Source organism: Bufo bufo, chromosome 3 (assembly GCF_905171765.1).
Source record: "Bufo bufo chromosome 3, aBufBuf1.1, whole genome shotgun sequence".
Taxonomy (NCBI): domain Eukaryota; kingdom Metazoa; phylum Chordata; class Amphibia; order Anura; family Bufonidae; genus Bufo; species Bufo bufo.
The window spans coordinates 292,089,209-292,115,963 of NC_053391.1; the positions used below are offsets into that span (position 1 = coordinate 292,089,209).

General features: G+C 46.0%; 1 protein-coding gene across 1 annotated transcript in view; it reads right to left on the reverse strand.

Annotated features, from left to right (window-relative positions):
• Positions 1-26,755, reverse strand: part of TADA2A (transcriptional adaptor 2A) — a 103,728-nt gene that overhangs the window by 75,559 nt on the left and 1,414 nt on the right. The window contains exons 2-5 of the mRNA XM_040424189.1: positions 14,021-14,127; positions 8,305-8,364; positions 6,533-6,624; positions 5,234-5,391 (exon numbers count right to left, since the gene is read on the reverse strand). Of these exons, the coding sequence (XP_040280123.1) occupies positions 5,234-5,391; positions 6,533-6,624; positions 8,305-8,364; positions 14,021-14,127 (417 nt within the window). The remainder of the gene's footprint in view (positions 1-5,233; positions 5,392-6,532; positions 6,625-8,304; positions 8,365-14,020; positions 14,128-26,755) is intronic.

A 26,755-nucleotide genomic window follows, 5' to 3' on the forward strand; every position in this document is an offset into this window, starting at 1 on the left:
TATTTGGACACATTGATTTGGCATGTGCCCGGAAACAATTGGTACAAATGTGCAACAACCTACACCCGCTGAAATTGCAGGATCCCACATTGAAATTGTTACAAATCTGGGACTTGCCCAGAAACTTGATTGGCCGCCCCAGCTTGTCCCGGCTTGATTTCTCCGTGACCCCGGAGGGGCCGGCCGCTTGAGAGGGGGCTTGTGTGTCCGCCGCGTTCGGGCAGAAATTGGTGGTGTGGGCCGTGGAGGAGCAGTGCACACAGGCTGGCGTCCTCAGGCCTGCGAAGTGTCGGCAAAAAATGACAGTGTCGATTCTTGCCCAGTTGGAGCGGACTCCGTACTGGGAGAAAGCCCCTGCCACCTTTGCCGAAAAAGATCTATGGTAGTCATAGAATGCCGACCCCCCATATTTGTTGCCCAGGTCCACCAGTTTGTGCATGTAGAGGTCAAACTCCTCCCTTCTGTTAGGGTAGACCGTGCAGATGACCTCCCTGTAGATGCCGAAAGCCAACACAAATTCTGGAATAGACAGTTTTCTATTGAGGCGGGCATCCCTAGATTTGACCACAACTGAGACATCGTCGTAGGCATAAGTTTTGTTCTCAACAATATCTTGAGAGGCAATCAGGAGGGAGGCCAGGTTCACATCCTTACCTTCCAGAATGTCCCTTTTCAAGTGCTCCGGTATCATGTGCGCCGGGCTGACTTCTTGGTCATCTGGGTTGATGGATGGCACGCCCACTGGCAAACCGGATGGTGCCGGTGACGCTGCTGGTGGTGGCCCTGCCAAGGAGAGGGATGTGGTGACCGACTCCAGCCTCTCTAACCTGTCGTTGACCCTGGACATGGACATCATCAAAGAGGCCAGCATGGCGTGTATATCCCCCGTGCTGGACTGGCTGGGTCCTTCCCCTGCCTCTGCGTTACTGGTTGACGTGCGCAGTAGTCGGAAAAGCTCCGCTTTCCTTGCCGTGGCGGGGAAGGGGATCTGCCGTCTCCTCAATTCCGTCGTGATACGCGGAATTGTCCAGGATCTGATGGACGCTGGGCTGGCAAGATCGTCTCCCTGGGCTAAGGTGATGGATCTAGCCGGAGTGCCAGGAAGGGAAAAGTTCTCAATTCCTTCCAGAGACATGCTAAAACAGAATAGTTTGTTAGTGTGGGGAAACACAGGACCGTGCTGGCAAGCTAGCTATGCCGGATGGCGAAATAATTAAGCCTAGGATGGTGACAGATGAGGCCCTGCTAATTGCCGAGCGGCTTGAGAGGCTCTATCTATGAGTTGGCGCGAGGGGTTGATGAGGCCACTGACGTGGTGGCAGGAGTGTGAGGCCTCTCGGTGACTTGTAAGACAGGACTAGGGAAAGGGAGTGACAGGTGAGGCCCTCTCTATGCAACAGCGAGGCGGCTTACTAACGAGTGGCGCGATGGGCGGCTGCCTCCGAGCGTGTGAGGCGGGGTGTTGGCCTCGCGGACCACTGACTGATGGCGAAGCCAAGAGGGGGTTAATCTAGTGGGATTCCGAAGCCCCTGATGCCAGCACGCTGACCCTAACGGGATGGACTGAAATGTAGGAAAAATAAACGATTGAGCAGGTGTACGTACCTGGTAGCAAGAAAAAAGTCACTGGATACATGCAGCGTAAATAAGTCTAAGCTTGACCGCCTAAAAGAGGGGCAGACAGAAAGTGTTATGACGAGAGTTGACTGTGGTCTGAACGTTTAGCATGACCTGAGAGGATTGCGCCGTGAGTTGCAACGGTGACCCGGTATGGTGGATGGTATGTGAAATGAGGCCCCGTGCCGTGGCGGAAGGTGTGAACGCGGACCTTTTTTTTACATGGCGGGTTTTACTGAGATATTGATGTTACAATTGAAAACGTTTTGTTTTTGTTTTTTTTACCATATGGCGGGTTCTTTATTTTTATTTTTATTTTTTTTTCATGGCGGGTTTCTTTGGTGATTGTATGAAGCGTTTTGAATGGTGTGATATTGGTGGATTTTTATTGTACATTGATGTTGGCATGGCGGGTGTGTTCCCTGATGCAAGCTCTTGTGATGATTGACTTGCGCCCCCCCTGAATGCGCTGCCTGATGGAGGGGAGCGGTAGCTGGATCTGTGGTGCTGGTGCAGGGGTGTGCATGCGGCACCCCTCGGCTCCCCACCCCCACACACAGCGCACGCGCGCGGCACCTGTGCCAACCGCCAGGCTACCGCGCATGCACCGCCACGGCCGCGCACGCGCAGCGCCCCCGTCGCGCATGCGCAAACCGGGCGCCGGGACGCGGCGGCCGCCATCGACAGCGCGCAGGAGGACGGAGGCGCGGGCCGGCGGGGAAGAGGGGGACCGCGGCACTGGTGTTGGCTTGTGGAGGGGGAGCGTGTGGAGCGGCCGGGATGCGGCGAGCATCTGGTGCAAGTGAGAGGGCGGGCGTGCCGCTGATCTGGCGAGGGGTGTGAGGGGAAGGAAAAGTGCGTGGGATGATTGGTGAGGAGGGGAACGGCGTGGTGGCTGCCATGGGAACCTGGTACACGTGTTGGCAGTGCTAGGAGTGTGGATGCGGTGTGGTACGCGTGCATGCATGACCGGAAAAAGGTGGCAAACATGAAACCGTGACTTGGAGTGAAACTGTGACATGGTTGAAATGGAAATGGTGAAATGAAACGAGCTGGTACAGGGGCAGCCGTGAGGCCCTGTGCTGTACCGTATGAAAGACTCACAGTTTTAACGGGCAAAAACGTGACCCGCAAGGAACCAGGTGAAGCCGGACGGATGGAACCGGAATGCTCCAAATCCTGGACCCGAAAGCAACGAACTTCAGAAAAACAGCAACTCGTAAGTAACTTCTCCAGTTAACTCCACACGCGACTCTCTCTCTCTCAAGTTCAGACCTCGGACGGTGCAGGAGCCAGGTAGAGGGGTGCCCTAAATAGGCTGGAGGCGGACCTCAGCCCCTCCCACAAATCCAGGCCAAAGCCTTCACACACACATATATATATATATATATATATAATTTGCCCAGTTGACAGACTATGAGAGGGGGCGCATTACTGGACTGAGATAAGCAGGTTAGTCATTTGAACAAACGGCCTACCATCCAGGCCATTCTGACCTAGCTGTTAGGTGGTGTTGGGAACATTGGTTATGTGAGGGCACGCAGAGAGGATCCTTTGATCCATTGACAAGCTTAAGCAGCTCCCTGAGTTTAATTGTCCACCATCCAGACACAGGTGGCACCTTCAATACACATCACTGTCTTTACCTGATTTCCAGGTGCTTAGCAGAAGGAAAGTTGGTGTCACAACGCTCATCATGTGCCCTACCACTGACAGACATCCGTCATATTAGTTTGCAGTGGTGCTGATAACAAGAAACCTGGATTGCTACTGACTGGAACTGTATCGTCTTTAGTGATTAATCCAGATTCTGTTGGGGATCCCACAACTGCCAGGTTCAAATATGGAGGCCTTGTGGTGAGAGCTTCGATCCTGCCTTTGTTGTGGCCCAATCACTGATCTAATGATCTGGGAAGCCCTCTGTCACCGCTGGTAGTGATAAGAGGGACAATAACAACTCAGCACTATGTTCAGGACATCCGGTAGGCAAGCATGTTCTTGTTCATAGCAGGGCTTCCAACTTTTCAGCAGGATAATGGTCGCCCACACACAGCAAGGGTTTGACAGGAATGTCTCTGCCACTACCATGGCCTGTCCAGACACCAGATTTATCGCTAATAGAGCATTTATGGGACCAGCCTCGGCAACCTATAAGTGTGCAGGATCTATTTTCCCAGCTGCAACACCTGTAGGATTATAACATACAGAACCTGTGTGCTTCCATGCCCAACCTTCTCTCATCTGGTATCACGAGTAGAGGCAGCCCAGCAGGAGCCTCCTTTGAATTGTACAGTTTTACCCAATAAAGTTATCCTTTGGCTGTAATCACTTGCATATATCATCATTACATTCACACATAGAAAGTTTAATTCCATTCCAACAACTCCTTCTTGGTACATTATTATTTTGTCAGAGTCTATACAAGAATTTAGACAGGGGTCAAGTCCTGGGGAAAAAAGTGTGGGAACTCACCCAAGATCCACTGCAACCCCCCCCCCCCCCCCCCCAAAAAAAATATATATTTCGCTGAAAATTAAGTGCAACATTTATTGGCCCCCCAGTGCCTCTCATCAGCCCCCAGTGCCTCTCATCAGCCCCCCAGTGCCTCTCATCAGCCCCCCAGTGCCTCTCATCAGCCCCCCAGTGCCTCTCAATTAGCCGCCCAGTGCCTCTTACCAGCCCCCAGGGCCCCATTCACTAGCGCCCAGTGCAGCCCCATCCACCAGCCCCGAGTGCCCCCTCCACCAGCCTCCAGTCAGTGCCTCTCCATTCAGCCTATACGCCTTTAGTATAAAAAAAATAAACTTACCTCTCCTGCTCCTGGACGCAGACGCTCCTCTTCTACTGCTGTAGACTGCGCACGGAGTGACGTCACAGAGCGACTCACTCGGCTCCTGTGCGCAGCCCTCACAGCCGATAGCCGAGGACCAGGAAGGTGGCGGTGAGCAGGGGCGTAGCTATTGCCTCCCTTAGGCAAGTGACAAACTCAGCTCTGCTACATCTACAATGAGCAACTACAACAAATCTGTAATGCCAAACTGCAGTTCCTCTATGTGATGCCTTGGATAGCTTCAACTGGACCCTGGCTGTGGGTCCAGTGGAAGCTATCCAAGGCATCACAATCAGAGAGCTGGGTTTGTAGCAGAGCTGGGTTTGTCACTTGCCTAAGATTGAGGAGGGGGGGGGGGCAGTTTGTCACTTGCCTAAGGTCAGGGTAAGGGGGGCCTCCCAACCAGGCTGTGCACATTAATCCTGCCCTGGCTGATCGATCACTTGACAGACACTCACTAAGGGAGTCACAGTCGGATGGTCCAGCCACGTGACGGACGCTCACCTCAGTCAGCAGACATTCGCACTCGTCGCAGGCTGGCTCAGGATAGGAGGAGGGGAGCTCTCAGGTGTCATGAGAGGAGTCACAGTGAGGCAGTCGCAGGCAGCAGCACCGCTCCTCCTCCCTTAGCCTGCCCTGCACAGTGCACTTCACGCAGGGCCTCGCCTCCGCCCCCTGTGCCCTGTGAATCTGATTTCAGCCGTGTTCTCTTGGCTTGAGGCTGAAAGGGAACGGCGTTCCTGTCATGAAAAAAGTGCAGGAGATACATTTGATGTAATAGCTTACCTTGAAACGGAACTGCTGTGTCCACATTCTTGTCCTCTTCTGCCTGTTTCAAACTGAGTAATGTACTTTCGAAGAGTGGATTATTAATGAAATGTTTCATGTAGTGGTTTTCACAGTCATCCTTTGTCTTTGTGCGCATTTGATTAGCAACTTCTTGCCTAAAAATATATACGAATGCTGTAATCACACTGTATGCACACTGCTTGTGAACAAGTCCTATAACGTGCAGACAGCAGAGGTGTATTAGATATGATGTTAACAATCTTCCTGTGTGAATAGGTGATGCTGGTGCTAAATAGTTATTTTTGTGCTATGTAAATAGTTGTCCAACAATTTTGACCCCTGCTGATCAGCTACTTGAGAGGGCACTGGCGCTCCTGTGAGCTCCGCGACCTTCTTGCATCTTACCAAGCACAGCACTGTACATTGTATAACAGCTGTGCTTGGTATCGTATTTATTTCTATGGGGCGGAGATGATCCTAGGCCACGTGACCGATGATCGTGCCGTTACTGGCCTAAGGAAAGCCTAGAAAAAGCAATGGCGCTACTGCGAGTGCAGATTCCTTCTCAAACAGCTGAGCACCGGGGGTCCCGGGTGTCGGACCCCCACTGATCAGATACTGATGATCTATCCAAAGATCAGTAAGAAAAAAGTGTAGAACCCCTTTAAAACATACTATAACAGTGGTGAGATTATGCTGATAGTTTATAGGGGTATTCCAGCTTTTATATAACGCTGCTGACTTATCTGGAGGACAGGTCTTCAATATCAGATCAAAGAGGATCCTTTGGCGCCAGCCCCCCACGATCTGATATTGATGACCTACTCGGAGGACAAAAATGTATACAATCTACGTTGCCTCAAAAAGATGACATACACTGTCATCTATCTCCATAGGTTCCAGACTAAAAAATGTACTGCATATGCCCGGGCCCCTCACAATATCTACTTACCTGGCTCCCTGCGCTGCTCCTGGTCCCCGCAACGGCACTTCTCCCGATGTCGGGGGCGGGCAGGGGAGCAGCCAATGGCAGGCGGGGACAGGGACGAGACTCCCTAGTGTCACCCGCGATGCTAGGGAGGCTCGTCTCCGTCTACCATTGGCTGCTGCATCCCGACAACGGATGTTTTCATCCGCGCATGGGTGGAAGTAGCTGAGGCGGCGCGGGGACCAGATAAGTATATTCAGTGTGAGGTCCCCGGGCATATGTGGTACATTTTTTATTCTCGGATAGCCCCTTTAAACTTGGGACAAAATGTGATGTGAACAGCCCTTTGGTTCATTTACAAAACCTACCAGTTTCCAAATCCACAATCCATCACAGCTTCTAGAAGAGCCATTTCCTCCTGGGCTGTCCAGCTTGGATCCAGAACAGGAAAATCTGAAGTCTATAAGACAAGAAGAATTTTTACCAGTAGATGAAAAATGTCCCCTACTAGATATAACTTATTAGGTTTACAATGTATGTGAAGACATAATGGGGGAGATTTAAAAAACAAAACAAAAAAAAACAAAAACCTGTCTTTGTTGCCATAGAAACCAATCACAGAGCAGCCTTCACTTTGTATACATCTCTTAAAAAATTTAACGCTGCGCTGTGATTGAAGACAGTTTCTCGTTTGGACACTTTCATAAATCTGCCTCACTGTCTCTATGTGCTATAGGAAACTTGTTTTTTTTCCTGAATTCATAAGGAAGTAGGTATAATTTAGCAGAGGAAATCCACAGTTGCATATCCCAAGATCTCAGCATTAGGGCTCATTCAGGCGGCTGTATGCTGTCTGCAAAAATGCAGACCCGTTTTTTGGCGGATTAGATGTTGTCCCATTCACTTCTATGGGGCCCTTTTCTTCCATTGCATGGCTCAGCAAAACAAATGAAACGTGTCCTGTACTTGCTAGTGAAAAATGGGACTTGGCCCAAATGAAGTCTATGGGTCAGCAAAAAAAACAAATGCTGTCCGTTTTTTTGCGGACATGCTGAACTGGCGGCAAAAAAACGGATCTGCATTTTTCCGGACAGCATACAGCCGTCTGAATAAGCCCTTAGAGACACCTCTCCATTGTTGCTCCTCCTCTTACCAATGCACAACAGGGGTCCACAAACTCGTATGCCCACATTACAGATCGATAAGATGTCTCTCATTGGAATACCATTTTAACGGGCGTTTTCCCTCTATGTTGCTACAATGCTGAGAACAAAGTTCATTATTCTTCTGTGACCTCAATAAATAAGTAAACGAATGTGAATACAAATGTCATTCCCATTTCTTATCTAGGGATCACTGCAGCATGGGCTTTATTCCCTCTTTATTGCAGTGCTATCTTCTATAAAATGTGTAGCTGCTGGTTGTGGCAAACCTGACCTTTTTTTAATAGAAAACAATTTAGGCTGTGGTCCCCTCTGTGCTGGAGGCTCCATTGGGTGCCAACTTCACAGGTTCCGTAAAATAATGGACACCATGAAGGACCCTATTATAGTCAATGGGGCTCTTTGGGCATCACTGGAGTATGAAGAACACATCCATATTTACTTGCACTCCATTGTTCTGTTCCTATGACAGAACAGAAGAAATTAATGCCCAACAGAAATGTGAACAAAGCCCAAATTATCTTCTTTCATGTAAATTGGGCACTTGTTATGACCATAAAATAAAAAAATCCAGACAGCTCACTTATGGCGTCACACAAGTTCTTTTACATTAGGCAGTTTACATTGGGTGATGACTGAATTGATAACTGATCATTTATCGTTGAACACATAAAAATTGTCTTTTGTCTGCAGCACATCCAGTTCTGTAAACAGGAGGTGCTGCTGAAAAGATTGGTAACTGCATGAGAGGTGGAGAGAAACGAATGATCACAAAAAACCCTCATGACAGATGCAACTTGAAAATGAAAGGGAAATGAGCAACAACTGACTTTCTATGTCTATCAGAGCTCACTAACGGCAATTCATTCATAGGAGCTTTCATCAATATGGTTCTCATAATCTATTCCTTTCTAAGACGGTTTTGTGTGAAACAGCATTTCTTATGACTGTCTTTCGCAAAATTATTAAATAATTACCATTATCTCATAATTGTGATCACTCTGGTGTTTTTTATATTCAAATCCTCTTGAAAAGCACTAAAGGGGGAAAAAAAGTATTAGAATGCTTGTAAAAATGAAAACTAGGATAAAAATAGGACAAATAAATTAGAATATAAACTCAAAATCTAAAAACCATCTGTAAGTTTTCGCTTTATGCTACCCTATGGGACTGCTGGAGACAGTAGAGGGGTGGTAACAGAGATTTACACTACCAAATCATTATAGAGATGAGTGAATTTTATATTTTGAAATTCGTTCACGCTTCGTTTGGTGGTAAAAGTAGAATTGCGTTATGGATTCCATTACCACGGACCATAACGTAATTCTATGATGGAATGCCTTTAGAGGCATTCAGTTATTCATTCCGTCATAATAGAAGCCTATGGCCTGCATAACGGATCCGTCCGGTTTTCGTTATGCTGGAGTTCTCTCCTGCATAACGGAAACAGGACGGATCCGTTATGCAGGCTATAGACTTCTATTATAACGGAATGCCTCTAAAGGCATTCTGTTATGCATTTCATCATAGATTTTGCGTTATGGTCCGTGCTAACGGAATATATAACACAATTCTGCTTTTACCACCAAACGAAGCGCAAACAAATTTCATAACATGAAATTCGCTCATCTCTAATTATAAACATTACTGTATTTTCAGTTAAAATTGTCTGAAATCCAGGTAAGTGATTAAAGGGGTTGTCCCATGACAAACACATCCTCTATCCACAAGAAAGGAAATAAGTGTCTGATCGGAGAGGGTCCAACCATTGGGGCACCCACCAAACATGACAACGGGGACCCAGTGTAACTCGGACCAGCGGACCATGCAAAAAGACAGGATCCGAAACAGAAACTGAACGGATCCCATTATAGTCAATGGAGTCTGTTCAGCTCCGTTCCTATCAGTTATGTAACCGATCCAACACTTACCGCTGCTTACTCTTACGTTATTTTCATTGTTCTGCTCATCTAACGGAGCAGAACAGCAGAAGTAAATAGCCGTGGTGTGAACGTGGCCTAAGAGGTGGGTATTTAAGCAGGGTGACCATTACTAGTCTAAATAACAACTCTTTCCTGCGTACGCCCTACTACAACATACAGTCTCGTGTACCTAACCTCTCCCTTTCTGTCAGCTTCTCCAACATGCAGTCCTATGTAAATAACATCAAAGCCCTTCCTCCAACATACAGTCTCATGTAAATAAAATTTATCTTATCAGCTTCTGCAACATACAGTCCCATGTAAAAACCATTGTTCCCCGCCCACCAGCATAGGGTTAATAAGCCACGGGAAGGGGGATGGAGTGAATACACAGCAGGCTATTATAGCCAAGCGATAGTACAGTATCTTCCCTGTACACTTGACTAGAGACATCGCACACTGCTCACATTGTACTGCACGTCAAACTGGATGTCCAGGCTCCGCAGTAGTTATCCACCATTCCGGAATTCTCTTCAGCTCGACTGCAGCCATGTTCTCCTGTGTCCTCAGCCAGAGCTCACCGCTCCCCCCTACTCTCTTTATACAACAATCGCACGGGAACTCACCCCTCCTCCTTACACCTATTACTCCTGCCAGCTGCCCCCTGCTGCAGGGCACAATATCAGTCCAGCAGCATTGCTGCCCTACCTGTGCCATTCACAGTGCGCCCTCAGCTGATGAATGACAGGGAAAAATCTAATGGCGAACTGGTACAGGCGTCCATGTTGCTTGTACAGGCGCTATTGCGATCTCTGATGACAGCATTACTGTTCTCTTGGTAAGACTACATAAAGATGCCCACAAAAGAGCACTGCATTGATTAGTGTAATGTGTGATGCTCTAATGGAGTCACCCACCCCAGTCCCTCTCTGTTCGAGGTCAATAGTCAAACTGAGAAAGTCAAGCAAGGCTGTCTGGTGTGCTGAAAGTCCGAAAAGGGTCCATTCACACGTCTGTATGTGTTTTGTGGATCCGCAAAACACGGACACCGGAAATGTGTGTTCTGTATTTTGCGGACCGCACATCGCCGGCACTCTTATAGAAAATGCCTTTTCTTGTCCGCGGACAACAGGACATGTTCTATTTTTTTTGCGGAACGGAAGTGCGGATCCGCAAATGCGGACAGCACATTCCGGCCCTATTGAAAATGAATGGATCCGCACCAGTTCCACAAAATTTCAGAACAGATGCAGACCCATTTTGCGGACGTGTGAATGGACCCTAAAGGAGGAAGTTAAACAGTCATGACAGTAAGTAGAATACATGGAGTGACGTGAGTTTATTCATTTTTAACCTCTTCACCCTGCCTGGCCATATGAAAAGGGTTTCAGGTCTCAAAAAAAACTACTTTAAGTCAATATTTACTTAGAATTTCCATTTCAACCAGGTATCTGCCAGTTTACTGGCACATGCCAAACGAGCCCCCATATTGACCTACCTGCCTCTGACTGAGTTTTTTCCATATGAATCAGCAGCAGGTGGGCGGGGAAAGACATGAGCTCATGAATATTCAGGACTCATCATTATGCACTGGAGATGTTCAAGACAAAATTCTGGAGCAAGTTAAGTGCATTGTGTGTGAGGGGCCCGGGCATATGGGGGGGTGAGGGGCCCGGGCATATGGGGGGGGGGTGAGGGGCCCATTTCAGGGGTCTGTTAACCCCTTTAAGAAGCTGCTACTTGCATTGCTGACTGAAGAAGAGTATGAAGATATGAGAGGATAACAAAATAAAACAAGAAAACAAAGAGTTAAAGGGGCTATTCTGAAAAAGATAATGATGACTTATCCTCAGGATAGGTCATCATTATCACATCAGTGGGGGTCCAAATCCCTGCATTCACAGTGATCAGCTGTTTCAGGGAGCCGCTGCGCTCACCGGAGCTCTGGTGGGCGGTGCAGTATCCCAGCAGCTTTCCAAGGACTGCGCGTCAATTATATAGTGGCAGTGTTTGGTATTGCAGTTCAGATCCATTGACTTGAATGGGCCTTAGCAGCAACTAGGCCATGTGACCGATGTACAGGATGTCACTAGCCTAAAAAAGAGACTGCGGTGCTCAAGGCCTCTTCTAATAGCTGCTTGATGGGGGTCCCGGGTGTTGCACCCTGCAAATCTGATACTAATGACCCATCCTGAGGATAAATCATAAATAACTTTTCCTGGATAACCCCTTTAAGGAAAAAAAATTAAAAAAATGGTGTGAAATTGTGTTTTCGGTGACCACAAAACCGGATCAGTTTTTCCTGAACACTTAGGGCTGGATCTGGCATTAATGCATTTCAATGGAAAATAATGCTGGATCCGGCATTCCAGCAAGTGTTCAGGATTTTTGGCCGGAGAGAAAACTGCAGCATGCTGCAGTATTTTCTCCGGCCAAAAAAAACTAAAAACTGAACTGATGCTCTCCATTCAGAATGCACTATTAGGATAAAACTGATCAGTTTTTTTCTGGTATTGAGCCCTGTGACGGAACTCAATACCGGAAAACAAAAACTCAAGTGTGAAAGTACCCTAAGAGGGGTTTTCCGGGAATGATTTAAAATGGCCGCCAGCAACTTGTCCTAGAATGTGAGCAGGACTGGTTGCCACCACTTGCAGAACTGCCTAGGGGGATGGAGGGGACAGGGCTTACACACTACACTCTTGCACTTACATATACTACGTATTAGTGAGGTTTTCCTGTCAGGCTGCTCAGCCATGATGACACATTACCATCTATTGTAGAGTAATGTAGAGGGTAACTCTTTAGACGCTGCAGTCAATTCTGACCTCTGCATCTATGGGGTTTGCAGAGGGCTCCTACTGTCCAAAATACAGGGTGGCCCACAAAAAAGTAGCCTGCCTCCAGCAACAGTATGACAAGATGAACAAGCAAGTGGATTGGTTTTTAATTACCCACAAGTCACAAAAGATGCTGAAAGTGGTTCCTGTTCACGTCTATGCATCTTTGGGCACGTCGGATTATGCAGGAGGGTATGGCGTGCAGCTCTTCAGCAGTGATGCTGCAGATAGTGTTTGTGATGTTTTCCTTGCGTTCATCCAGGAGATGTGTATTGTTAGCATACACTTTCTGTTTTACATTTCCCCACAGATGAAAAATTGCATGTGGACAACTCTGGGGAACGTGGTGGCCATAACCCCTTACTCACAGTTCGCTCCTCCGTAAACAGTTTATGAACCAGTGCCAGTGAGTTCCGTGAGGTGTGGCATGTTGCCCCATCTCGTTGGAAAAAGAAGGATATTTTATCTTCTGCATAGATGTTAACGGGGAACACTTTCAGCATCATTTGTAACTTGTGGGTGATTAAAAAAATAACAATGCTCGTTCATCCTGTCATACTATCGCTGGAGGAGGGCTACTTTTTCGTTGGCAACCCCGTAGTACCAATGATAATGGCAACGGGGTTGGGCCCCCCTGTCCTCGTACCTAAAGCTATATATGCCCTGGTTGTCCCTACACAAGATATAGCTCAATGATATCCTAACCGTGTTGGATAGGTCCCCGCAAGAATGAACTCACGTTAGACCAACCAGCACCGATGGATAGTACCTTTACCTCAGGAGGGCTCCTCAGGAGGTCATAATAATAAGTCACTCTGATAGGCAACCAAAATTATACATAATAGTAAATCAATGAACTGATATCACAATAGTTGTGGCACTAACAAATCATAAATTCCACAACTGCGCAGCAATAGCAATATGTCGACGTCTTCCACAAGTTGCTCGCAATGTACAGCCCTCCATACACTGTCAGAATAAAGGGCTCAAGTGTGAACCCTCAGATACCGGTTCACTCTGTATCACGCTCAACTGAACCCAATATGTGGTTAAACGTGCGTGAATTATGATATGCATGGAAGGAACCACAATCAATAGAGAACTCCACTTCCTGATTTCTCCGCCCATTTCTCCAATAACTTCGGTAATTGATTTTTAAAGTGGAAAACCACTTTAAGAACTTGAAACCGAACTCTGCTTCAGTTCTGAGGGGGCTGTCAGCTAATAGCAGGTGTTGACAGGGACGAGCTTTCCTAACATCGCAGGCGACGCTAGGGAGGCTCGTCCCAGTCACCACCTGCTATTGGCTGACCAATCAGTTTTTAATAATTTGAGGTGTGTAGTTTCTAAAATGTCATTTATGGGTGGTTTCTATTAAGACACAAAGTGATTTTATAACTGAATTGGTCCTTAAAGTTGGTTTTGGAAATTTTCATGAAAATTTTAAAAATTGCTTCCAAAATGCTAAGCCTTCTAATGTCCTAAAAAAAAAATTACATCTGCAAAATTACGTCAACATCAAGTACACATATGGTGAATTTAAAAGGGGTTGTACAGCGATTTATTTTGATGACCTATCCTCAGGATAGGTCATTAATATCTGATCAGTGGAAGGTACGACACCCGGCACCCCCGATGGCCCGGATCATGTTTTTCCTGCCCATTTTCAGCCCTGGACAGAAAATCAGGGACAATCCCAGCAAATTCGGGACAGCTGGCAAGTACGTGTGGCCCAAGTGTGCAGAGCAGTCCCACCAACCTGTGCCACATGTATATAATGCAGTCCTACTCCATGACCCCTGTACATAATGCAGTCCAAATGCTAAAAGTTCAGCCCTATATGTTATAATATAGGAAGGGAAGAATTGCTTGCGAGGTAACCAGTACTACTGACCCAAAATGTGAATCCCACATAGCTGGAGGTTACTTACCTGTAAACAAAGAAGAAATTCAGGAGGTCCACACTCTGCACACTTTATATACGGCTCCATAAGATATGAAGAACATCCACGGCACAGTGGTTTATCAAACACATCACCTAAAGAATCATTCAAAAGGAAACATTACATTAAAAACTACGGTTAACATATTTTTGGATGACTCCACTCCCAACCATCTTAAAGAGGACCTTTCACTGCTCCTGACATCTCTATTTTAATAGCTTCTTGCATTTCCCATGTAATAACAAATCTGGAGCATGTATTCTCATGTCTGTATGATGTCCCATTGCTCTATTATTTCTACTAGAAGTGATGAATGAATTGCTAGCAGTCTGCAGTACGGGTACAGAGGGGAGGAAACAAGGATGGGGGGGGTGTACCTACACAGACTGAAAATAGCAACTGATGGATTGCAGAGTGATAGTAACCATGGAAACAAGCAATGTATAATGAGATGGAAAAAATGAATCAAGCCAGCAAACAAGGCAATATGGATAATAACAATACATTAGTAAGTGACTTGTATTAAGTTCGTCTACATAATACATGCAATTTGCTGACTTGAGACAACCCCTTTAATTATCTGACAAACTCTATTTAAGGGCTCATGCACACAAACTTATTTTTGGTCTGCATCAGATCAGCATTTTTTGCGGGTCGGATGTAGACACGTTCATTTCAAAAGATGTGGAAAGTACACCAGTGTGCTGTCCGCCTAAGTATGCCTGTTCCACAGCTCTGCAAATAAATAGAACATGTCCTATTCTGGTCCATAAAACGGACAAGGTTAGGACAGTTCTACAGGACGTTCCATTCCGCAAAATGCCTATCAAACAAGGACATTATCCGTGTTTTGTAGATCCGCAATTTGCGGACTGCAAAAAGGGCCACGGCCGTAAGCATAAGCCCCAACTAGCAGTCTGACTTTCCAGTTTTCACTGACTTTGCAAGATACGGTAGTTAGCCGTTCAAAAGTGACAGAAACCCTCTGGCAGCAGGTTGTACAGATGAACAAATGACCCTATCAGACATAGCAACAGAAGTTGGTCGTTCCAAATCTGTGATTTCTATAATACTTCATCTTTACAGAGTCCCAAAGTCATTCAAGTCCTCCTAAGAATGCTGGTTGTCCATGAAACACAAATGCAAGAGGACAGGATAATGCGGGGAATCTCAAGGCAGCTGGAATAGTTTGTCAGTTCAGTGGTGAACAGGGCAAGGATCCGTCAACATACAATGTCTCAAGGCTAGACTAAGCTTTTCTATTGTGTGGACAGAGAAGAAGTGCTCCAAAGTTCACTTTAGTGATGAAAGCAAGTTTAAATTCATTTGGGTAAGATTATGTTCGGCGTAAAACTGGGCAAAGACTGAACCCAAAGTGTGTAAAGAGGTCATTGAAAGGTAGAGGATGAAGTGTCATGGTTTGAGTAATGTTTTCAGCGGCAGTAGTTAGGCCTCTTATACATCTAAATGGTAGAGTGAATGTAAACGTTTATCAGAACCTTCTTCTACAACATGTAGTTCCTAACCTGCATTCATCAATCAATCAGCAATTTTCATGCAGGAAAATGCCCCCTGTCACACATCAAAACGAGTAAAGCAGTTCCTTGAAACTGAAATCAGTGAAATAATTAAATAGAAGCCCAGAGCCGTGATCTAAACGCAATAGAAAAGCTGTGGAAAATCCTTGGCGACAAAGTTATGCCAAGAGCAGCGTGAGAGATTAATGATGTCATGTGCTGAAGTCATTCAAAGCAAAGGCCTGGACACTTTCTACTACGACTGTTGTAACCTTCAGAAAATGTGGTTGGAATCTCTCTGTGTTACAGACATTGGTGTTCTCTAATTTGAATCATTGTGTGTTCTGCAAAATAAAAGTTTTTTGTTGAAGTGCCTTGGTTATTTTGTAAAACACTGTTATGGTAAAGCAACAAGAAGAATTCCTTCAACGGTTGACAAGGAAGAAAACATTATTCAAGAAAAAGCAAGAGTTCAGAAATTGTGCTCTAATTTTGATCTCCAGTTTATATAGGCCGCTTTCACGCGAGCGAGTGGTACACTCCGGACTCGGAGCGTGAGTATAAGACAGCTCCCGGCCTGACCCCCCCATTACTGCCGGGGTCACACGGCATTATATTGATTAATGATGCTATGTAACCCTTACAGTTCTGGAATGTATTGAATAACACTGACAGCAATATGTCACTGTTATCCAATACATTTCAGACCTCTAAGGCCTCCAGCACACGTTCCGTTTTTTGCGTTCCGTATACAGAACCATTCATTTCAATGGATCCGCAAAAAGAACGGAAGGTACTCGGTATGCCTTTCGTGTCCGTATTTCCATTCAAAGATAGGACATGTCCTATTATTGTCCGCATAACGGACAAGGATAGTACTGTTCTATTAGGGGCCAGATGTTCCGTTCTGCAAAAAACAGAATGCACAAGGATGTCATTGGTATTTTTTGCAGATCTGTTTTTTGCGGACCGCAAAATACTAAAAAAGGCATACGGTCGTGTGAAGGAGGTTAAAGGGTTTCACAGCATCATAAAATCAATATAATGCTATGTGACCCCGGCAGTGCTGCAAGTTCAGGACGGGTGCTGCTGTGCAAGTCCAGAGCGTGACACTCACTGCATTATGTCACTGTTGTCCAATACATTCCAGAACTGTAAGGTTTACATAACATCATTAAATCAATATAATGCTATGCGACCCGGCAGTGCTAGGAGTTCAGGCCGGGAGCTGTGTTATACTCACGCATGTCCGGAGTGTACAACTCGCTCGGGTGAAAGCGGCTGTAGGGTGAGGGAAAAGTTTAGATACACCCTTTTAACTGTTGTAAATAGAAAATTGACTTCAAATGTGTGACAGTATTAAAGCGGTTTTCTGCAAATTTTTCCCAGCCACATCATGACCCATGTTTTTTAGACCTGACGTGAGCATGGAGAAGTCGCAGATTCAGCCGCAAATCCCCATTTCAACAAATATACTTCAAAAATTGGCATATATCTATTAGTAAATGACCCACATAGTGTATTTCTCAGACACAAATGCATTGGAGTCTAGGAGAAAAGCAATCTAAAGCTTGCTTGTTATAGTTCACTACGCGAGCTATTAAAAAAAGTTTTAAAAAATTAGATATTTAAAAATAATTTCAAATCACCCCTTTTCCCAAAATAAAAATACATAAACAATTTAAAAAATAAACATTAAGAGCATTGTCACGCGCAAGAATGCACATACTATTAAAACTATTTACCGTATCCCATACAGCAAATGGCAAAATCGCCGACTGCACTCGTTTGGTTGCTCAATAAAAAGTGATCAATAAGTCATACACATAATATGGTATCAATGAAAAGTACAGACCAGACTGCAAAAAAAATTCTCTCTCAAACCGCTCTGTACACATAAAAATAAAAAAAGTTACTGGAGTCAAACTATGGAGATGCAAAGAAAAAAAGTTTTCCAAAGTTTAAAAAAAAAAAAAGGTCAGTATTAAAACATAAGAAAAACTAAACATATGTCGTATTGTTGTAATCATACTGACCCCGTGAATGAATTTAACAGGTCAGTTTTAACGCATAAGAAACACTGTAAAATCACATACAACTGTGGCGGAATTGTGTTTTTGTCTTTTTTATAATTCAACCTTATTTGGATTTTTTTTCCTGCTTCCCAATAGATTGGATGCAACTGTAAATGGTGCCATTACAAAGTACAACTTGTCCGACAAAAAACAAGCCCTCATAAGGCTATGTGAACGGAGAAACAAAAGTTATGGCTTTGGGAAGGCTGGGAATAAAAAACAAACAAAAAAATAAATTTAAAAAAATCGCCCAGTCTTGAAGGGGTTAACCACTTCCCTACTGTTACACAAGTATAAACGTGGGCTGTAGGTTTCACACAGCATAGGGGCCTCATTACTGCCGGGGTCATTTTGGGGAGCTTTATCACTAATGAGGACACTATGGGGCCTTATTACTGTTGGGGACACTTTAGGGGGCCTTATTACTACAGGAGACCCTTTAGGGGGCCTTATTACTACTGGGGACACTGTGGGGAGCTTTATCATTACTGGGGAGATCTGTGGGGGCATTATTATTATTGGGCACAGTATGGAGTGCACTACTACTAAACAAGGGCACTCCCATGGATCATTATCACTGAAAGGGCTCTTTGACACGAACGTTTTTTTTGCATTCCGTATACGGGCCGTTTTTTTTTATTTCTGTATACGGAACCATTCACTTCAATAGTTCCGCAAAAAAAATGGAATGTACTCCGTATGCATTCAGTTTCCGTTTTTCCATTCAAAGATAGAACATGTCCTATTATTGCACACAAATCACGTTCCGTGGCTCCATTCAAGTCGATGGGTCCACAAAAAAAAAGGAAAAACGCATACAAAATGTACTCCGTATGTCGTCCGTATCCATTCAGTTTTTGCGGAACCATCTATTGAAAATTTTATTCCCAGCCCAATTTTTTCTATGTAATTACTGTATATGCCATACGGAAAACGGAACGGAACCACTACTGAAACAAAAAATGGAAAAACTGATCCGTTAACCGGAGCCCCCTACGGGTGAACTTGCATGGTGTACCCCAGAGCATTTTGAGCCTGCAATTCCTGATTTTGTTGGCCAACCAGGAATCCAGATTCCAACAGTGGGCTTCACTGAATATGACTATTTTAGTCTTTTTTTCAGTGATTACTTTGTGAACCTGATGGTGGAGCAAACAAACCTGTACGCCCAACAGTTCATTGCTCAACACCCGGGCTCCTTTTAGGCTAGGGCCGGTGGCTGGACTCCGGTCATTGCAGCCGAGATGAGGAAGGTTTGGGGCCTCGTGCTGCACATGGGCCTAGTCAAAAAACCCAGTGTCAGGCATTACTGGAGTGGGGACGTTCTCTACCAGACCCCACTTTACAGTACGGCCATGACACGCTCCCGGTTTGAGGCCATCCGGAAATGCCTGCATTATGCAAGGGTTAACAGCCAAAAGAAACTTAATGTTTATTACCCTGATTCTGCAGTTTACAGAAACACCCCATATGTGGTTGTAAACTGCTGTATGACCAAACGGCAGGGCGCAGAAGGAAAGGAACGCCGTATGGTTTCTGGAAGGCAGATTTTGATGGCCTTTTTTTTGCACCATGTCCCATTTGAAGAACCCCTGATGCACCCCTATAGTAGAAACTCCATAAAAGTGACCCCATCTAAGAAACTATACCCCTCAAGGTAGTCAAAACTGATTTTACAAACTTTACTAACCCTTTAAGTGTTCCTCAACAGTTTATGGCAAATGGAGATGGAATTTCAGAATTTCTATTTTTGGTAACCTTGCCTCACAAAAATGTAATATAGAGCAACAAAAATCATATGCACCCTAAAAATAGTCCCAACAAAACTGCCACCTTATCCCGTAGTTTCCAAAATGGGGTCACTTTTATGGAGTTACTACTCCTGGGGTGCATCAGGGAGGCTTCAAATGGGACATGGTGTACAGTCATGGCCAAAACTTTTGAGAATGACACAAATATTAGTTTTCACAAAGTTTGCTGCTAAACTGCTTTTAGATCTTTGTTTCAGTTGTTTCCGTGATGTAGTGAAATATAATTACACGCACTTTATACATTTCAAAGGCTTTTATCGACAATTACATGACATTTATGCAAAGAGTCAGTATTTGCAGTGTTGGCCCTTCTTTTTCAGGACCTCTGCAATTTGACTGGGCATGCTCTCAATCAACTTCTGGGCCAATTCCTGACTGATAGCAACCCATTCTTTCATAATCACTTCTTGGAGTTTGTCAGAATTAGTGGGTTTTTGTTTGTCCACCCGCCTCTTGAGGATTGACCACAAGTTCTCAATGGGATTAAGATCTGGGGAGTTTCCAGGCCATGGACCCAAAATGTCAACGTTTTGGTCCCCGAGCCACTAAGTTATCACTTTTGCCTTATGGCACGGTGCTCCATCGTGCTGGAAAATGCATTGTTCTTCACCAAACTGTTGTTGGATTGTTGGAAGAAGTTGCTGTTGGAGGGTGTTTTGGTACAATTCTTTATTCATGGCTGTGTTTTTGGGCAAAATTGTGAGTGAGCCCACTCCCTTGGATGAGAAGCAACCGCATACATGAATGGTCTCAGGATGCTTTACTGTTGGCATGACACAGGACTGATGGTAGCGCTCACCTTTTCTTCTCCGGACAAGCCTTTTTCCAGATGCCCCAAACAATCGGAAAGAGGCTTCATTGGAGAATATGACTTTGCCCCAGTCCTCAGCAGTCCATTCACCATACTTTCTGCAGAAGATCAATCTGTCCCTGATGTTTTTTTTGGAGAGAAGTGGCTTCTTTGCTGCCCTTCTTGACACCAGGCCATCTTCCAAAAGTCTTCGCCTCACTGTGCGTGCAGATGCGCTCACACCTGCTTGCTGCCATTCCTGAGCAAGCTCTGCACTGGTGGCATTCCGATCCCACAGCTGAATTCTCTTTAGGAGACGATCCTGGCGCTTGCTGGACTTTCTTGGACGCCCTGAAGCCTTCTTGACAAGAATTGAACCTCTTTCCTTGAAGTTCTTGATGATCCTATAAATTGTTGATTGAGGTGCAATCTTAGTAGCCACAATATCCTTGCCTGTGAAACGATTTTTATGCAACGCAATTAGGGATGTCCCGATACCAGTATCGGGACCGATACCGGAAATTTGCACGAGTACATGTACTCGTGCAAATGTCCCCGATACCACTGCCGATACCTGTGCGCCGCTTCTAAATGTGTCTGTGTCCGTCCGCGGCCTGCCCCTGCATCTCGCACAGCTAACAGCTTCAGAGGCAGCAGCAGGCAGTGTAATAGGAGCCTACAGTGAAAGCTAGCCTTGCCCCTCCCCGCCCTCCAACCAATCAGAGGCAACCAGCACTGATTCACAGCACAGGGGGAGTCGTGCAGGGACTCAGAGAATCGTCTGAGTTTATTAGTTAAAAGAATCCAATGAGTCACAGACCGTGTCATCAAGTCCCTGCCAGGCTTCCTGCTCTGCGGCTCCCTGTAAGTCCGTCCGTGGGGAAGGGGGGGCATTATTAGCATAGCATGTAGTGGAGCTGTGTGTGTACAGGGTGCATGTAGCAGAGCAGGAAGTCTGGTAGGGACTCGGTGACACAGTCTCTGACTCATTCGATTCTTTTAACTAATAAACTCTCAGACGATTCTCTGAGTCCCTGCAATAACTACACATTGTAATTACATCACAGACTGCTCCACTGCATTCACTGCAGCAGAGCTGTGTTCGCCAGGAGCGAGTCCCTCCTGACCTTCGGTTCACTTGAGAGCCAACTCCTTGTGGCCCCCATACAGTATAACGTCTCCTTGTGGCTGCCCCCATACAGTATAACGTCTCCTTGTGGCTGCCCTCATACAGTATAACGTCTCCTTGTGGCTGCCCCCATACAGTATAACGTCTCCTTGTGGCTGCCCCCATACAGTATAACGTCTCCTTGTGGCTGCCCTCATACAGTATAACGTCTCCTTGTGGCTGCCCCCATACAGTATAACGCAGGGCTTGACAAATTTCCTTGGAATCTAGGAGCCAGCTAAAAAAGTTAGGAGCCAGGCGGAGCCGCATCATAAAGCCCCCAGTAGGTGCCCCCATAGTGCTCCCCCCCACTTCTCCATAGACCCCCCCCAATAATGCTGTATACCATGTTACATATACCGCCGCTCCGTCCCCGGACCCTATTGACTATAATGGGGACGGGGGCGGAGCTCCGGCGCAGCACGGCAGTTCGCGGTGAGAGGCCGCCGGACTAAAGTTGGACATGCAGTACTTTTAGTCCGGCGGCCTTTCACCATGCACTGCCGTGCTGCGCCGGAGCTCTGCCCCCATTATAGTCAATGGGGACAGAGCTGCGGTCCGGCGAAACAGCGGAAGGACGGATCCGACAGGGTGAACAGCCTGCCGGATCCATCCTGCCGCAAGTGTGAAAGTACCCTTAGTTCTATAGCTACTGAATGAGACAGAAGGGGGGATGCCTTTAACATATAGATCTCCTTGAGAAGCCAATTTGATCCTAAAGGGTTAATTCAAACTGTAATCTAAAAAAACTGTGTCCTGTCACTTCTCTCATATCTCTGCTCCTGTCCCTTAATCTTATCACTGCTGCGAAAGCATCAGCCACAGCCTCAGTGTAAACTGTTCTAGAGTCTGACTAACTGTTCTTTTAACTCAAAGAATCGAATGAGTCACTAACTGTAGGATCTTTAGATTCTTAACCTGTGACTCATTCGATTCCCTGTACTTGTGTCAGTGACTCAGAGCTGCTAGTGCTTGCCTTGCCTCAGCTCTGATTGGTTGGTGGGCGGGGAGGGGAGGGGCTGGCAGAAGCAGCTTCCACTCTAGGATCAGATTACACCCCTCCCAAGTCCCTCCCCTCCCTGCTGCCAGCGTCTCACTCTGTGTATGTGCTGTGACGGAGCTGACTCAGACTGAGGAGCTGTTTCACACGGTGCTGCCTCCGGACAGAACGGCAGCTCCGCACCCATCGCCCGGGCACCTTTGAAAACGGGCTGACAAATACCCAAGCGCCAGGACTAAATTCCTGGTCGCCATGGCGACCTGGCGCCTGGGATTTGTCGAGCCCTGGTATAACGTCTCCTTGTGGCTGCCCCCATACAGTATAACGTCTCCTTGTGGCTGCCCCCATACAGTATAATGTCTCTTTGTGGCCCCCATACAGTATAATGTCTCTTTGTGGCCCCCATACAGTATAATGTCTCTTTGGAATGTTATAGTTCTGTTTTTGGGCCTTTTGGTTGGTCAGTGGTCAGAAAATACGTGGTTGTATTTTATTGTTAAAATTAGTATCGGTAATTGGTATCGGTGAGTACTTAAATAAAAGTATCGGTACTCGTACTCAGTCTTAAAAAAATGGTATCGGGACATCCCTAAACGCAATGATGGCTGCACGCGTTTCTTTGCAGGTCACCATGGTTAACAATGGAAGAACAATGATTACAAGCATCACCCTCCTTTTAACATGTCAAGTCTGCCATTTTAACCCAATCAGCCTGACATAATGATCTCCAGCCTTGTGCTCGTCAACATTCTCACCTGAGTTAACAAGACGATTACTGAAATGATCTCAGCAGGTCCTTTAATGACAGCAATGAAATGCAGTGGAAAGGTTTTTTGGGGATTAAGTTAATTTTCATGGCAAAGAAGGACTATGCAATTCATCTGATCACTCTTCATAACATTCTGGAGTATATGCAAATTGCTATTATAAGAACTTAAGCAGCAACTTTTCCAATTTCCAATATTTATGTAATTCTCAAAACTTTTGGCCATGACTAACTAAAAATGAATTTTTTTTGACTCCATTTTACCAGTGTCATGAAGTACAATATGTGACAAAAAAAACTCTCTCAGAATGGCCTGGATAAGTCAAAGCGTTTTAAAGTGATCACCACATAAAGTGACAATGGTCAGATTTGCAAAAAATGGCCTGGTCCTTAAAGGGGTTCTGCACTTTCATTTAACTGATGATCTATCCTCTGGATAGATTATCAGCTTCTCTCTGGATAGATTATCAGCTTCTGATCGGTGGGGGTCCAACACCCGGGACCCCCGCCAATCAGCTGTTTCAGAAGGCAGCGGCGTTCTAGCGGCGCTGCGGCCTTCTCACTGTTTACCGCCGGGCCGCCGGCCCACTGACGTCACGACTAGTATCAACTAGCGTGGGCGGGGTTAAGCTCTGTTCACTTGAATGGAGCTTAGCCGCGCCCACGCTAGTTGATACTAGTCGTGAAGTCAGTGGGCCGGCGGTAAACAGTGAGAAGGCCGCGGCGCTGCTGGAGCGCCGCTGCCTTCTGAAACAGCTTATCGGCGGGGGTCCTGGGTGTCGGACCCCCGCCGATCAGAAGCTGATGATCTATCCAGAGGATAGATCATCAGTTAAATGAAAGTGTAGAACCCCTTTAAAGGTGAAAATGAGCCCTAAGGCGTTAAAGGGTTTCTGTCATCAGAAAAATCGTTATGTATCTGACTGACATTAGCGATGTGCTAATGTCAGCAGAACATAACAGTATGCTTTATATCTCCCTGCCTGCCGCCGTTCCCTCAAAATAAAGACTTTTATAATATGCTAATGAGCCTCTAGGTGCTACTGGGGCGTTGCTGCAGCACCTAGAGGCTCAGTCTTCTCACCCTTTGGCACGCCCATGTCCAGTTGATTGACGTCCTAGTTCTCCTAAGTGCCCCCTAAATCCTGTGCATGCGCTGTCCCGTTTAGTATTCGGCGCAGTGAGTGAAGGACGCTCTCCTGCTGCCAGCTTCACTCATTGCGCCTGTGCTGAATACTAAACGGGACAGCGCAGGCGCGGGATTTTACGGGCACAGAGGAGAACTAAGACATCAATCACCTTTACAAGGGCGTGCCAAATGGTGAGAGGACAGAGCCTCTAGGTGCTGCAGGTGCTGCAGCAACCCCCCCCCCCCCCCCCCCCCCCGAGGCTAATTTGCATATTATAAAAGTCATTATTTAGTGCGAACGGCGGCAGGCAGGGAGATATAAGTCATACAGTTATGTTCTGCTGACATTAGCACATCGCTAATGTCAGCCAGATACACAACAATTTTAATGATGACAGAAACCCTTTAAAAATGGCCCGCAAAACGCTGAAAAAGCCATACGGTCGTGTGAACGAGTCCACTATTCGTAATGAGGGCACTCAAAGAGAATTATAATTGGTGGGGCTTTTATATTACTATGGGGACTATCTCTATGGTACTGTTATTTCTTCAGTGTGGTATTTGAGGACATTAGGAAGCACAGCAGGCAGAGTATGTGGAGTGGGTGCAACAAGAGGAGGATGGAAAAAGTGAGGAATCTAAGGCCCCCTTCACACGGGCGAGATTTCCACGCGGGTATAATGCATGAGGTGAACACATTGCACCCACACTGAATCCGGACCCATTCACTTCTATGGGGCTGTGCACATGAGTGGTGATTTTCACGCATCACTTGAGCGTTGCATGAAAATCGCAGCATGCTCTATTTTATGCGTTTTTCACGCAACGCAGGCCCCATAGAAGTGACTGGGGCTGCGTGAAAATCGCAAGCATCCGCAAGCAAGTGCGGATGCGGTGCGATTTTCACGCATGGTTGCTAGGAGATGATCGGGATGGAGACCCGATCATTATTATTTTCCCTTATAACATGGTTATAAGGGAAAATAATAGCATTCTTAATACAGAATGCATAGTACAATAGGGCTGTAGAGGTTAAAAAAATAATAATTTTACTCACCTCATCCACTTGTTCGCCCAGCACGGCTTCTCTTCCGTCTTTTTCTTTGCTGTGCAGGAGGAAAAGGACCTGTGGTGACGTCATTGTGCTCCTCACATGGTACCTCACATGATCCATCACCATGGTGATGGATCATGTGACGAGCGCAGTGAAGTCACCACAGGTCCTTTTCCTCAAAGAAGAAGAAAGAAGAGACGCCGGCTGCGTGAACAAGTAGATTAAGGCGAGTTAAATTATTTATTTTTTTGTTAACCCCTTGTAGTGGAAATTTATTAGGATGTGTATTTAATATATTGTGTATTGTCATCATGTCTCTCAGTGTCAGGGTAAACCATTAGAGTGGATATCTTCCCGTGTATGTCCTGTCACAGCTGCTGGGCGCAGAGGTCTCCGTCGGCGAATGGTCCATGTGCTAAGCACTGGGCTGTGGGCCGGGGGAGACTGATGTGTTCAGCAGAGCAGTGTTTTGTTGGCTGATGTATGGACGCCGGCTAGGGCCCCCGCGCAAGAGGCGGATTTATTGGCTTGGTGTGGATGCATTTGTTAAGAGAACAATATATGAAAGGAACCGCCGCTGGAGATAATGACGTTGTCCTGTAAATAAACATGCATGAGGATCATAGTAACTTTATCTGGCATTGATCACTGAGCAAGGCTGGATAAAGTTACCTCCAGTGATAATGGTAGATTATTGCATACATGTGTTTGTTGGCTAGGGTATTCTAAATAATGGTGTCTGGTCTTCCTGTGTGTCATCACTTCCTGTATGTCATCACTTCCTGTATGTCATCACTTCCTGTATGTCATCACTTCCTGTATGTCATCACTTCCTGTATGTCATCACTTCCTGTATGTCATCACTTCCTGTATGTCATCACTTCCTGCATCCTTGTTATGGACCAGCCCCTTTTACACCTTTTGAGAGTAGATAAAAGTGAGCAGACTGAGCAGGGCGGGGCAGTTGCTCAGCAAGATTTCAACATGAAAACACCTTTGGCTGACTGCGGTTGAGATTTTTACCTTTCCTTACACAAAGACATTGGAGAGTGGATTACAACTATTAATATTTCTACAACACCGTCCATCCCTATTTTACTAAGCATTCTGTATTAAGAATGCTATTATTTTCACTTATAACCATACCTAACCCAAACTTCTGTGAAGAAGTTTGTGTTTGGGTACCAAACATGCCAATTTTTCTCATGCGTGTGCAAAACGCATTAAAATGTTTTGCACTCGCGCTGAAGAAATTGCTCATTTTCCCACGACGCACCCCGCATTTTATCCGGCCCAAATCCATGACGCCCATGTGAAACCAGCCTAAGGCTACTTTCACACTCGCGTTTTGGGCGGATCCGTCATGGATCTGCAAAAACCGATCTGTTACATTAATACAACCGCATGCATACG